Here is a 14,837-nt window from a genome sequence, read left to right on the forward strand (position 1 = left end):
ACTCTTCTGGCTGAAGTAATAGCTACCAAAAAAAGGGTTTTTCCAAGATAAGAACTTCAAGGAACAAGAAGCTGCAGGTTCGAAAGGGGGCAAAATTGGAGAAGCTAAAATCAAATTTAGATCCCACGGTGGTGGAGGACCTCTCACTGGGGGCCTGAGCAGAGTGGTTCCTTTGAGAAAGGCTTTACATAACCTATGAGACATGATATGGTTTTCAGATAGGCCAATGTGAAAATTTGAAATTGCAGCTAACTGAACTCTAATTGTAGTGGAAGTGGACCCAGTATGGAAGAGTTCCGCAAGAAATTCCAAAATGTGGTGTACAGGGGCTGAAAAGGGGTCTATACGTTTAGCCTCTGCCCAGGAAGAAAAACGTTTCCACTTACTAGCGTAAGTTTTTCTAGTCGTAGACTTGTGGGATGACAAAATGATTTCACGTACAGAGGGGGAGATATCTGGAAGCCTGGCTAAAGTTGGAAGTGGAGCAACCAAGCCATGAGCTGGAGAGAGAATAGGGATTGGTGCAGCCTGCCTGACTGATGAATCAGGAGGTCTGGAACTAGGTCCAGAGTCCAAGGCTGCTCGAGAAGATGGTGATGCAGGAACAGGAACCATATTTGTTGAGGCCAGTAAGGAGCAATGAGGATCATTTTGCAGCCCAATACGGTAGCTTTCTGAATTAGCTTCGGGATTAGGGGAAAAGAAGGGAATGCATAAAGAAGTCCCTGAGGCCAATCGTGGACTAGAGCGTCTCTGGGGGAATGCCCGGGAAGTGGAAGGAGAGAGAAGAAATTGCTGCACTTGCTGTTGAAAGGATTTGCAAAAAGGTCGCAGCAAGGTTGGCCCCATTTGCGGAAGATTTGGTCCGCAACTACCTGGTTCAGAGACCACTCATGAGGGATGAGAATTGCTCTGCTCAGCCTGTCTGCTATGACGTTGGACCTCCCAGGGATGTGCCTTGCAATCAGAAACCATTGGGAAGAGACTGCCCACTGCCAGAGTCTGAATGCTTCTCAACATAGGGGGTAGGACCTGGTTCCGCCCTGCTTGTTGATGTACAGACATATTGTCTGTTTGAATTGCAATGGTCCCGGTAGGAAGAGAGTCCTGAAGAGCCTGCAACGCTAACAGCACGGCCCTCATCTCCAAGACATTTATGTGCAGATGGTACTCATGAGGTTGCCAGGTGCCTTGGACTGTTCTGCCCTGATAATCCCCCCCACCCGATCAGGGAGGCATCCGTGGTCAATGTAGCAACTGGAGGGGGGAGTACAAATGGTCTGCCGTGGGGCACTGATGTGGAGACCATCCACCACGCAAGGTGCTTCTTGCATGCTTGTGTGATCATAATCATGTAAGACATGGGAAGCTGCTGGAAGGACCATTGGGTAAAAAGAAGCCACTGGAGAATCCTCATGTGAAAACGAGCTAGAGGGACAAGTATGATCGCTGCTGCCATGAGACCCAGAGTTTGAAGGACAAACCTGGCTTGAATACTTTTGCATGCTAATAAAATCTTCACATGCTGGCGAATCACTAATACCCTGTCTGGTGGGAGGCTCGCTGACATGTCTTTGGTATTTAACTTTAAGCCTATAAAGGTGATAGATTGACAGGGTGACAATGCAGACTTTTCAGAATTTATTGTGATACCTAGCCTGGAGCAAGTGTCGATAGTGCAGTCTCTGGCTCTCAGAAGGTGATGCCTGGTGGTAGCAGTGAGGAGCCAGTCGTTTAGATATGGAAACACCTGGAATCCTTGCCATCTCAGGTGAGCGGTAACTACTGCCATACATTTAGTGAACACCCTGGGGGCTGTGGTGAGACCAAAGGGCAGAGCTCTGAACTGATAATGGCTGGCTCCCAGCTGGAAGCAAAGGAATCTTCTGGAGCGTCTGTCCATTTTGATGTGGTAGTACGCATCCTGAAGATCTATAGAGCACATCCAATTGTCCTGACCCAGGAAGGGCAAAATGGACTGTAGCGTGACCATCCAGAACTTTGTTCTTTGTACAGACCTGTTCAGTCTGCTGAGATCCAGAATGGGTCTCCAGTCCCCTGTCTTTTTTGGTACCAAAAAGATCCTTGAGTAAATTCCGGATCCTTGTTGGTCTGCTGGGACTTGCTGGATGGCCCTTTTTCTTAGCAGTTTTGAGACTTCTTGAACTGCTTGGTCCCTTAGACTGGGTGTAATGTCTGGAAGGGACTTGTTTGACCTTAAGGGGGTGCGAACAAAGGGAATTTGGTAGCCTCCGGATATAACGGACTGTACCCATTTATCTTGTGTTATGTCTTGCCAAGCTCTTGGGTACAGCGATAATCTTCCCCCGACTGCCTCCAGAGGTGGGCAGCCGGGCAACCCTTCAGGGATGCTGGAAGGGCTTCTCAGAGAAGGATTCTCTGCTGCCCTGATTTTGCGGACCCCCTCTGCCATGAGGGCGGCATCTATTATTGTTCCCTCCTCTGCCCCTGGATGGGAACTCACCGCGTGTGTCCGGCAAGGCTCCCTGGGATTTCCGGAACCACATCTTTCCACTCTTCTGACCCTTGGGATATGGTCTGGAAGGAGTGGAAAAACGGCCGCCTATGGCAGAGAGAGTCTTGCCTTCCTGCTCACACCTGGTAAGGGTATCCTTCACCTGTGAGAGCAGTCCAGTTTCCCCTCTGCCTAAGCATCTCAAGGATGTCTGAGAAGGAGACATCTTCAGAGGGGGATCTTGGGGACCCTTCTGACTCCTCTAAGTCGGTATCTGATGTGACAGACTCGGGGGAGTCAACATGCTTCCTCTTGCATTTTCTCTTGTGAGGTGGCTCCTTTGAATGATCAGGGGAGGCCTCGGAAGAGGAAGATACACCCAAAGGGGTGTCCTGGAGTGCTGGATCCCCACGCTTGGGGTCTGGAAGAGGGGCAGAGGCTGACGCAGGCACCCTATGGGGAGGAGCCGATGGGGTTGATTGTGGGACTGACTCAGGGGCCAGTGCACTCCTCATCACCTTGAAGGCGTCCCTGCCTGGACGCAGAGAGTGCTCTGGTTCAGAAGAAACCAGAACCCCTCTCCACACCGAGGGGGATGGCTCTGAGGCAGATGTGGCATCCGAACTCACCTGAGCCAAATCCCCGAGGGGGAGAGCGGGGTCAGACAAGGGTCCGATGCCACTCGCCCCCTCGGAGCCGACAAGGGAGTCTTGGTGCCCAGATCCCTCCAGGGACGGTACCATGGAAGGGATCGGAGCCGATGAAGGAACTGAAGGAGAAGGTATCGGAGCTGACGGTTCCACGACTCGAACCCCAATGAACTCCGGCTCCGAGCTCATAGGATGAGTTGGAAGAGGAATATCTACAGACATGGAAGGAGCTGACACCTGATAAGGGAGGCTGGACAACATTTTGGCTAGGACCTGCAATTTTAACAGCCTACTGACCACTCTTTCCAAGTCATGGTCTGAAAGTCTTGAGGACCGAGAAGAGTGGGAAGAGTGATGACTACACTTCGACTGGAGCAGAGGCGATTTTGGATCCAAACGTATCAACTCCAGAGAAGGAGACCTGGATCTTTTTCGACTCTCAGACGGCTCCAAAGAATGTGTCGGAGCCGACTGGGAGGGAAGAACATCAGTTCCAGCCAGAGCCGAGATGGATGGTATGGCTTCACCCAACGACGGCTCCGAACTGGGAGCCAAAGGTTTAGGTGGCCTGGAAGATTTCACGGGCTGAGCCTTTGCCGGTGAATCTTGGGGCTTAAGCAAACCCCTCAGGATCAATTTGTTTTTGCGCTCCTGCAGGACTCTTGGACTGAAAGCATTGCAAATCGAGCAAAAGTCCTGCAGGTGCACGGCACCCAGACAATAAACACAAGAAGTGATCAGGATTTGGAGAAAACTAACTACAATACAACAGTTTTATCTAACGACTAATTCTACACTAAAAACTAACAGTTTTGTGACAAGAAAAATACAATAATAATAAAGATTTATACGACCTGAGACAGTAGAACAACCTCGCAGCAGAAGTGGCAAACGAGATCTGGGTATCTAGTGCCAGGCATCATGGGATATAGGGGGCCTCGAGCCAGTAAGCAGCTCTCGAGCTTTTGAAGATGGCCGAGTCGGAGCCGAGGATAGTCTCCGAACCCAACCAGCAAGAATGAAGGCGAGATAGACAACTTAACATAGTATTTTTGAAGTCTCCAGCATGCTGTCATTCAAGCAGAACTGTTTGGATTGTTTTAGTTGTTGAAGTTTCTATGTTGCAGAGTAAAACTGAAACTATGTAACATTTCTGATAGGAAACTCCAGTGCGGACCATATACTTAAACTTCTGAATAAGAGCTCTAATTTTAATGGCAGTAACTATGAGCCTGATAGTCTGTGATGCCATAACATTTCACCTATTAATAATTCAACTAGTTTGTGAGTTTAATACTGGTAGTATTTTAAGATACCTGCTAGAACTAAATGCTTAGAATATATGATACATTCATATTCTGATTCCTGTACTTTTCCGTTAAACACCTACCACATCTTTGCACTGCTGTGTTTTGGCGTTCCATTCATGTATGACTGACAAATGTGATGTGAAAAGAATCATTTTCATTAGGTAAGGTTAACTTTTTTTTGTTTATTTTATTTGTCAGGCAGGCACTACGGCAGAGACGAGTGTCTTGTCTGGTGCTGCACAGGAGCAGTTTTTATAATGTGGAAAACAACTCCTATCATTTGCATGTGAGGACTGAGTCTGAATAAACCGGGGACTGTGACCTTTGTCAGGACTGATATTTTTTATTTGTATTGTAGTGCAGTACAAGTCTAAAGACTTTTTCAGAGCACCACACATGGCTGAGAAATACAGCTGTAATATGATGTATACTTTATAAAGTTTGCAGCTGTTTTTTTGGCAGCAATAGACATTAATCCTGAGACCTGGGCACCACCTTTCTCAGTACTGTGTGAAATGATACATGCTAAATATCACCTGATCCAGGCATATCCAGTACTATAAATGTTTTCACCTTCTCTCTTAATGGTATTCCCCTACATTAACCTTTTTCTACAGTGATACGGGATTCTTTCTTAAGTATTACACTGAAAAGGTAACTAGCTTCTGGGCGAAATATGTGTAAAAAAAAAAAAAAAAACTCCCACAACTGGTAGGGGTTTAACGGTGGACTGCAGCTATTTCTGCAATGACCAAATGGTCCTGTACACCTAACATAACAATAGACACTTGTTTCTCAGTTGTACAGAAGTACTTGTCACACAGAAACTTGTGTCCGGTACTGAAATACAGGCAAAATACAGCAGCATGAACTGGTAGGGGTTTAATGGAAAAGTACCCTGATTCCACCTTAATTCTCTTACAGAGTGAACTGGCATGAAATTTTTCCTCCTTCCTTGTAATTTAATATAGCACATTCATTGCGTGTGTTACAGACACATATTCCTTCAGTGGTTTTGTAACAATGGCTGGACTGCTTCATTTATATGTACACGTGCACCTATTTTGTAAGAATCCACACAGTATAAACCAATAGCCTATTCTTTTGGCCATCCTTGTTTCTCCCTGAAACTCAGAAGTACAACCTGGTTATTTTTTAATAAATCAGCTAATTTAGATACACTTCATGCTAAAACACATAATACATAATGATTTTTTTTTTTGTCAGAGAACTCTTTGCAAAATAACAACAATGAAGAAACTGTAGTTTGAGTTTTACTATGAAGTGTGGCTTCCTGACTGCAAAGGGGTTTTACTGAGTGACCTGTTCCTAATACACCACTGATACAGATCAAAAGAGTTGTCCCAAGCCAAGGGCTAACACTACAATTATCTAACCATTTAATTTAGTAATATAAGTAACCTTTGTTTTAAAAACTGTGACTGAAGGAAAAACAGTATCATTATTATACACACTTCTGATTAAGGAGCACCATTTATAGAACAAACATGCTTTTGTATTTGAACTAACAGACTGAAAAGACAGTTTACCTTCATCTGCATCAAAAGCATAAATTCCAAGTCGTAGTGTAGTACCACAGAACTCACATCTGAAGCACTCCCTGTGAAAGAATTGACCTTCAGCACTCAGTCTCTCCATGACGTACACTCTCTTCTTACAGAAATAGCAGATATCACTTCCTCCAAAGTTCTGGGGAAACTCCTTACGTAAAGATGCCTGAAAGACAGAAAAGGTAGGTTAAGTACCTACCTATAAATAACATACTAGATAAGGGAGGACCTGTAACTGTTAGGTCAGCCATGAAAAGTGCTGGAACAAGTGACAGCAAAATGAATGTCACCCAACAAAATACTGTAGTTTATTCTTTGTTGTGAGGGTCTTCGAATTTACTATATTCCCAGACACTACACATATATATATGTATATAAACAGATATATATATATATATATATATATATATATATGTATATATATATATATATATATATATATATATATATATATATATATATATATATATATATATATATGTATATAAACAGATATATATATATATATATATATATATATATATATCAAAGATATATATATATATATATATATATATATATATATACGTACACACACACACACACACACACACACACACACACACACACACACACACACACACACACACACAGATAACATACATAAACACATGTATACATACACACATACACACATGCACACACTTATTCACTCATTCATGCTTTCATTTTTAAATACAGATTTATAAGGACAAGAGGAGACAATAGAAGATATAAAGCAGAAGGCTTCCAGAAGACACATACATTTATTTTTACAGAATTAGTGGAACTGCTTCCATGAAAAAGTAGCAGTTCAAAAGTAGTGACAAAAGTCAAGACTGTATGGGGCAGACATTAGGCAGTTCTTATCACTGGTTGTGGGAATGAGAACTATACTTTTGCCTAACTAAATTTAGCAGTTTATCCAGTAAGTATGGAAGTGTGGTGGTGGTGGGGAGTTAAGTTGTCCTTATCTGTCATCCAACTCTACATATCTATTTCACAGACAAAGTATCAGATAATTCAAAGCAACTCTGACATTACCCATCAAGTTGATATACTGGACATGTCAGTGGAATACAGGGATGGCACATTGACATTTTTAGTTTAAACTTTCAAATATGGAGGTGGGGTGGAATCTACGACAATGCTCAGAGGATGTTTTGGAATTTAAAAAGAAGTTATGGACTCACCATAACGTTCCATCTGTGTTGTTCACTTTCATTCTTGCTCAACTGATGGATCCTTAGGATCTGACTTGGCCATTGCTAAAGCTCATGGCAACCAAAGAATTCTCAAGCTTCTCCCTTACCTACAATGCACCATCCCCAGTTACCTCAGATTTTGTTTGCTGCTATGATAGACAGTAAATGTGAAATTTACTATGGAGAGGCTATCTCTGGAGTTATGCATATAATAAAGACAAATAACTCCATACACACTCAATCTTCTAGAAGTCTTTAAGATGGGGATTGGTAGGAGGAGAGTTGATTTAGAATTAATATGGACAATACAGATGACATTATGATGAGTACATAACTTCTTTATCTGATACTGTCAATTTTCATTCTATCCTCAACGGATAGGACAGACTCCCCAGCTACCTAATTTCCAGGACATACTCAAGGAAGGATATCCATGAGCACCACAAAACCAAAGGATACCTTTCCTCTGGAGACCAGATATAACTTGTAATGAGGAATAAAGGTATGGGGAGTAGGCCAAGTAGCTGCTGCACAAATATCATCTATGGGCATTCTGGACTGAAACACTGAGGAAGTTGCCATGAATCTAATAGAATGAGTATGAATGTTTTTTTTTTTTTTTTTTTGTCAGAGTGATTCCCAATTTGTTATACACAAAGGAAATGCAATTTGTTATCCTTTTAGACAGTATAACTTTGGTGACTGGTTTACCCAATATAAGTTCTGTAAATGAAACAAACAGTTGATCCAATTTTCTGATGTTCTTTGCCCTATGAAAGTAAAAACACAATTGCCTGTGAACACCCAATACGTGTAATGCATCTTCACCTTTGTTAGAAAACTTGGGAAAGAATACAGGCAAATTAATAGACTGATTAATATTGGATTCTGACACAAACTTTGGAAGGAATGATGCATTGGTATGTAAAGTCACCCTGTCTCTATGAAAAATCAAGTATGCAGGTTTTGAGGATAACACTTGGATCTCCGAAATTCATCTGACTAAAGTAATGGCTACTAATAAATTGTTTTCCATGAAAGAAATTTAAGATTGCACATAGCTGTGGCCTCAAATGGGGGTTGAGTAAGGTTCTGCAATATTAAATGTAGGTCCCAAGGAGGAGTATGATCTTTAAAGGGAGGCCTTAAGAGTAGTATGTCTCTTAAAAATGCTCTGCTTAACTTATGAGATGCTACTGAGAAGCCATTTATCCCAACATAGAAAATTTGATATTGCTGCTAACTGGAATCTAAGTGTAGAAAAAACTAGCTCCATCATCAAAGAGATGTGATAAAACAGCCGATATGTTATCTATGGGAGCTGTAAAAGGTTCAGTGTTATGTTTTTCAGCACAAAAAACAAATATTTTCTATTTGATGGAATATAGTTTCCTGGCAGAAGGTTTATGGGAACACATAAAAATATGACGGAGAGGAGAAAACAGCATTGGTTGTCTGGCTATCAATGGAATTGGAGAGGCCTGGCAGTGAGTCTGAGGTTTGCCAAATCTGGGTGTATTATGTCTGTCAGGTGAGACTGAAGGTCCAGAGTTTGATCCAGAAACCAAGGTGGTTGAATCAGGTGAGGCCAAAGAAAGGGAAACAAAGTCTGTTAAGGCCAATATGGAGCAATAAGGATGACTTTGCTCTTCAACCTGGAAGCTTTCTGAAGGAAAATGGGAATTAAAGGAATGGGTGGATATGCATGCAGGAGACTGGGGGGCTAATCATGAAGTAGAGCATCCCTTGGAGAGTCCCCCTTTGGGGGGATTAGGGAAAAAGTATCTGCTGCACTTGTTGTTCGGGGGGAAGCAAATACATTGCAGTAAGGCTGGCCCCACACATTGCAGATTTTGTCTGCTATTTTCTTTTTGAGGGACCATTTGTGGGGTAGAAGAACGCACCTGCTCAATTTGAATGCTATCACATTTGAGTTTCCTGGAATGTGCTTTGTTAAGAGAAAGTGGTTGGAAGAGATCACCCACTGCTACACCCTGAGAGCTTCTTGACACAATGAGTAGGCTTTGGTTCCTCCTTGTTTGTTGATGTACCAAACCACTGACATATTGTCCATTTGTATTGCAATGATCCCTAACTGGAGAGCATCCTGGAATGCCTGCAATGCTAACAGCACTGCTGTCATCCCTAGGACATTTATATGCAATATGGCCTCCTTGGGGGGACCAGGTGCCTTGGACTGCCTTCCCCAGATAATGCCCCCCACCCTAGCTGGGAAGCATCTGTGGTCACTATGGCCTTGGGTTGGGGGGAATGAATGGTCAGCCTAGAAGAACTTGGTTTAAATGAATCTATCATTCCTGGTCTTTCTTGCATGTCTGAGCTATTTTTATCTGCTAAGACATAGACTGATAAAGAACTGACCATTTTGAAGCTAACATTCATTGAATAATTCTCATGTGAAATCTCACTAGCGGTACTAATGTTATTGCTGCCACTACAGGACTTGAAGAACCAGATAGGTTGAGATCATGGTGTTGCAGATTATCTTTTTGACTTGTGACCTTTTTGCTTGAACTCTTGATAGTGGCAGGGATGCAATGGTAATTTCATATTGAGAATTGCTCCTATAAACTCTAGGCTCTGGGTCGGTTGAAGATGAGAATTCTCTTGTTGATGGTTATCTCTAGAAGTGAGCAAGTCTGAAGAACCTGGTACTTTGCCAATATGAACTGATATCTGGTTAGAGTGGATATCAGCCAGACATCTAAGTACAGAAACATTCAGAATCCCTGCAGTCTGAGATGAGCTGCTACAATTGCCATGCATTTAATAATACCCTTGGGGGCTGTGATGAGTCCAAAGACAGTACTCTGACTAGCTAATGACTGGCTCCCAGGCAGAACAGTAAATACCTTCTGGATTGCCTGTTCACCTTTATATGATAGTACATGTCTTGAAGATCTACTGAGAACATCCAGTCATCCTTGTCCAAAAAGGAAGAATGCACCGAACCATAACCATCTAAAACCTTTTCTATTTTTTACTGTCTTGTCTAGTTTGTTGAGATCCAGAATTGGTCTCCAGTCCCCTGTTTTTTTGGCACTAAAAAAAAACCTTGCATAAGTTCCAGATTCAATCTGTTCTACTCTTTTTCTAGCAACTTTTGTATTTGAATTGCTGCTTGTTTCCTCTGACTGGGTGGAACATCAGGGATTTTTCTTGAGAATGGAGGTGGAAGGGGAAAGGGTATTATATATCCTCTGGAATTAATTTCTCTGCACCCAAGAATCTTTTGTTATATCTAGCCAGGCTCTCTGTTGCAGGGATAATGGTCCCCTGACTGCCTCCAGAGGTTGGCAATTGGGCCTCCTTTCAGGAACGCTGGTAGGGTTTGTCAAAGAATGATTCTCTAGAACCCTGATTTTGTGGGCCACTTCTGACATGTGGGCAGCGACGTCCATTAGAGTTCCCTCCTCTGCCTCTGGGGGAACCTCCTCCACATGTGCCCTGGAAAGGACCCAGCAACTTTTTGAACTACATTTTCCAAACACCTCACTGATTCATGTAAAAGGTTCGTTAAGGGGTCGAAAAACACACATTATACTATACAGGATCTTTCCATCCTTCTCACACCTGGATAGAGTGCCCTTTACCTTGGGGTCAAATAAGGATGTTCCGTCAAAGGGGGCATTGATGAAAGAGGACTTGAAGGGCTTCACAAACTCACAAAGGTGCATCCAAGCATGTCTCCTTATGCAGATGCCTGAACCCGCTGCCCTTGAGGTTCCCTCTGTTATGTTTGAGATCATACCTATGGACGAATTGAATATGGGCTGAAGGGTAGTCAGCTTGAAGTTCCAGAGGCCTGAACTTCCTCAGAAACAGCACCAGAGAGGGTATTTGATAACTCCTTAATCAAATCCTTCTGTAATTTTGTTAAATATGCTAAGTAGCTGAGAGACCTCAGCACAAAACTGGATGAAGTGTATACACACTTCCCAAATCTGTCCATCGGTTGTAACTCCCTGTAGAACTTTCTTTGGCTAGTTCTTCTTAGTGGCCACCACAACAACCATGGCATCAACAGGAACCCCTTTAGTCCAGAACTGCCTGTCAGTGGGTTTCTATGGTGTCTGGATCCTTCCACACCCGCAGTGAGATCAAGTCAATGAGTTCATCAGCGGAGGCAGTCACCCAGGAGGTAGACAGTCCAGTACCAAAAGCCTCCAGGAGAAAAGCTTGCTCAGACATAGGGTTACTTGGGGTTGAGCCACTTCTCTGTTTAAGGATTTCCAGGATGTCTCCAAATGAGACATCTTCAGGAGGTGACCATGGGGACCCTTTGCTCTCATTGAAATCTGTGTCTTTGATGATATTCTCCTCTAGGGAGTACTTCCTCTTGCACGTTCTGTTCTTAGGGACTTCCTCTGTGGGATGTTCTGGGGTGGTATCAGAAGAGGAAATTACAGTTCCCTGGGAGGGAACCTGGGGTATTGGCACTGGCTGCCCCTGTGGAGGGAGATGGTGAGGTTCTGAGCACTGAGACATGATGGTCATATATTTAGGATCCGAGCGGCATGGCTCCATCTGTTCTGTTGGAGCAGAAACCCCCCCCTCTTTGCAGCTTCAAAGGCAGAGTAGCTTGGAGAAAGGAAGGACGTTGGATCCAAGAAGACGAGTTTTTGAACCGTAGTCCCCCACCCTCCAAAGTGGAAGCTGGAGCACAGCTGTCCGTTGTCAAGGGTCTGAGATATAAAGATGGCTTTAAAAGCCTCAGAGTCAAATGTAGCACCTCAGATCTGACAGGCAAACTACGGCTATGGGAACTTCCTGAGCCCGATTGGACTGGAGACCTCAGGGATACCCTCAGATCCAAGGATGGGGTTATCCTCTGATCTGAGTCAGATGGAAATGCATGGCTTGGATCCAAAAGCTCTGAAACTGCTTAAGGGGTCAGAAGAGGAACCTGTAAAGGGAAGGTTATAAAGGTTTGGATATCCTGATGCAGGGGGGTAGGAGCCGAAGGGATACCAATCTGACCAACCAAGATGAGGGGTTTGCCCCCCACAAACCCCTTACTATATATACCATCTCTGAGACTGCACTACAGTGCAGAAAATGGGTTTGAAACATTTCCGTGTGTGAGCTGGGGAAGTGTTGGACAAGTAGTTATTTACTCTGTCGATAAAATGAAAGTTCATTGAGTGAACTTTTGATTCTTATTGTTGATGTTCAGCAATTTGATGGTTAGCCATTCAATGGCTGACAACAGACCCCAACAGACTTGAATAAGGTTTCCTCTTAAATATTTATACGAGACTCCATACAAGTTATATATTTCAGTCTATTGTAATAACTTAAATGTTCACACCCATGGATGCTCTTTTTATATCTCTGCTATACTCTTTCCAGTTTATTCATGCTTGTTTTCTTACAAGGTTTTCATATAGTTATTCCATACTCAAGTTTAGGTCTAATGTAACTAACAAACAATGACTTTATAATTTCTGATTTCCTAGACTTTATAAATCTTTTAATACCAGCTACCATTAACCAATTGGTTGATATGATTAAAAAAACTCAAACCTGGATCTACCCACATACCCAGATCCTTAAACTAATACCTACAATTTCAATCACAGTGAGCTGTATGTATTAAATATTCACCTTTCATTTTATGTCTCTCAAATCTCATATGCTTAGTTTTTGATGCATTTATCAGTATATTATTCTTTGGTGCCCAAATGGTCAATTTAGTAAAGTTCTTTTGCAGGCTTGCCCTATCTGTAACACATATAATCAGTTTACCCATGTATACAGACTGTCAAACACCTCAGATAAAAAAGATATATTTGAAAGATACAATCTCTACAAGAATGGGCTTAGGATAGAGCCCCATGGGACACCCTGACTGTAACCTCAAATTTCACCTGTCAAATTGCTGTAAGATATAACTCATGTTCTATTTGTAAGCCATGCAGTGATCCATCTTATCAAGAGTAGATCAATATCTGGTTGTTCTAATTTATTGATCAGTGTTTTGTGTATGACCTTAACAAGTGCTGAAGTTAAATCAATAGAAATTACATCACAACAAAAGTTTTCATTCATAGCTATTATTATAATGTTATAAAACATCATGTTACAGGTGGTAATAGATCTATTTTCAACATATGCATGCTGACAGATGGCTTCAGGTCCCAGTCTCTCCAGTTCTGACAATAATTTATCTACTATAACCTTCTCCATTATTTCTTCACAATGTGAAAGTAAACATATAGATCTGTATAACTCTGGGTTCTTCCTACTCCCGTTTTTCCTTAAAGACAGGTTTAACAAGTGCGTGTCTCCAATCTTGAGGAATCTCACCATATTTATTTGAGCTAGTAAATAACAGATATAATGGTACTGCAAGTTCATGCCGAAGTATTCTTAGGTCATTATTACTAATTCTATCTCCTCCCTGTGCCTTATTTGGATCCAGCTTGTGTAGTTCTTTTCAATATAATCTAATTTGATTATAGTATCTGAGGATACCTGGATGTCACTAGGACAATTTATCACCCTCTTTGTGGTGCCAAATTGCTTTGCATAGGATTTTGTAAATATACTTATAATCTGTTGCGTCTAAGAATAAATTTTAGAATCTACAGTTTCTCAATGTGTATGTCTTTCTCCTACCACAACTTATGTATCTACAAAATGTTTTCCTATTATTCTCAACATCGTTTTTCTTCTTTTTTTTTATTTTGTCTCACACTACATTTAATTTGTCTGTCCAGCTTGTTTATTTTAGTTTTCAAACTTGTACATCTTTTCCATTTCTTATGTTTTTGTCTCTCAGCTTAATTAATAATCTTGTACTTATGGAAATATACCCTCCTAAAGTTGCGTGCAGATGACCTAAAATTGGGTAAACTGATTACATGTGTTACAGATAAGGCATGTCTACAAAATAACTTGACTAAATTGACCATTTGAGCACAGAAGAATAATATGCTGATAAATACATCAAAAACTAAGCATATGAGATTCGGTAGGAATAAATTGAAAGGTGAATAATTAATACAGCACACAGCAATTGACACTGTAGACTCATTTAAGGAACTGGGTATATGGGTAGATTCAGCTATGAGTTTTTCTAATCATATCAACCAACTGGTTAATGATAGTTATAGAACTATAGGTTGTATAAAAAGATTTACAAAGCCTAGGAAATCAAAAATAATGAAGTCAGTGTTTGTTAGTTACATTAGACCCAAACTTGAGTACAGAATAACAATATGGAAACCCTATAAAAAAACAAGGATGAGTAAACTGGAAAGAGTACAACAGAAATATACCAAGGGTATCCATGGATGTGAAAATTGAAGTTATTTTGAAAGACTAAAATATCTGAACTTGTACAGTGTCTCTTACGGACATCTAAGAGGAGATCTTATTCATGTATATAGGGCATTTAGTGAAAACTACCTCTGGGAATATTTGGGGTTAACAAAAAGTACTAGAGAATCATCAGACAACCTTTGTAGAAGATTCTATAGGAATGAGAAGTTTACTAATTGTTTCTCTAATAGAGTAGTTGATGCATGGAACCGACTACCAAATTACATTACGGCAAGTACTAGTTTAGATATTTTTAAGAA

General features: G+C 41.7%; 1 protein-coding gene across 10 annotated transcripts in view; it reads right to left on the bottom strand.

Annotated features, from left to right (window-relative positions):
• Nucleotides 1-14,837, bottom strand: part of LOC122815864 (F-actin-monooxygenase MICAL2-like) — a gene marked incomplete at its 3' end in the record, with an annotated part of 2,588,394 nt that overhangs the window by 848,676 nt on the left and 1,724,881 nt on the right. For all 10 annotated transcript variants that reach the window (XM_044088691.1, XM_044088682.1, XM_044088687.1 and 7 more), the window contains 1 exon segment: nucleotides 5,987-6,173. In XM_044088691.1, the coding sequence (XP_043944626.1) occupies nucleotides 5,987-6,173 (187 nt within the window).

The sequence above is a fragment of the Protopterus annectens genome, chromosome 11.part0 (genome assembly GCF_019279795.1).
Source record: "Protopterus annectens isolate FY-2018-M chromosome 11.part0, PAN1.0, whole genome shotgun sequence".
In the NCBI taxonomy this organism is placed as follows: Eukaryota; Metazoa; Chordata; order Ceratodontiformes; family Protopteridae; genus Protopterus; species Protopterus annectens.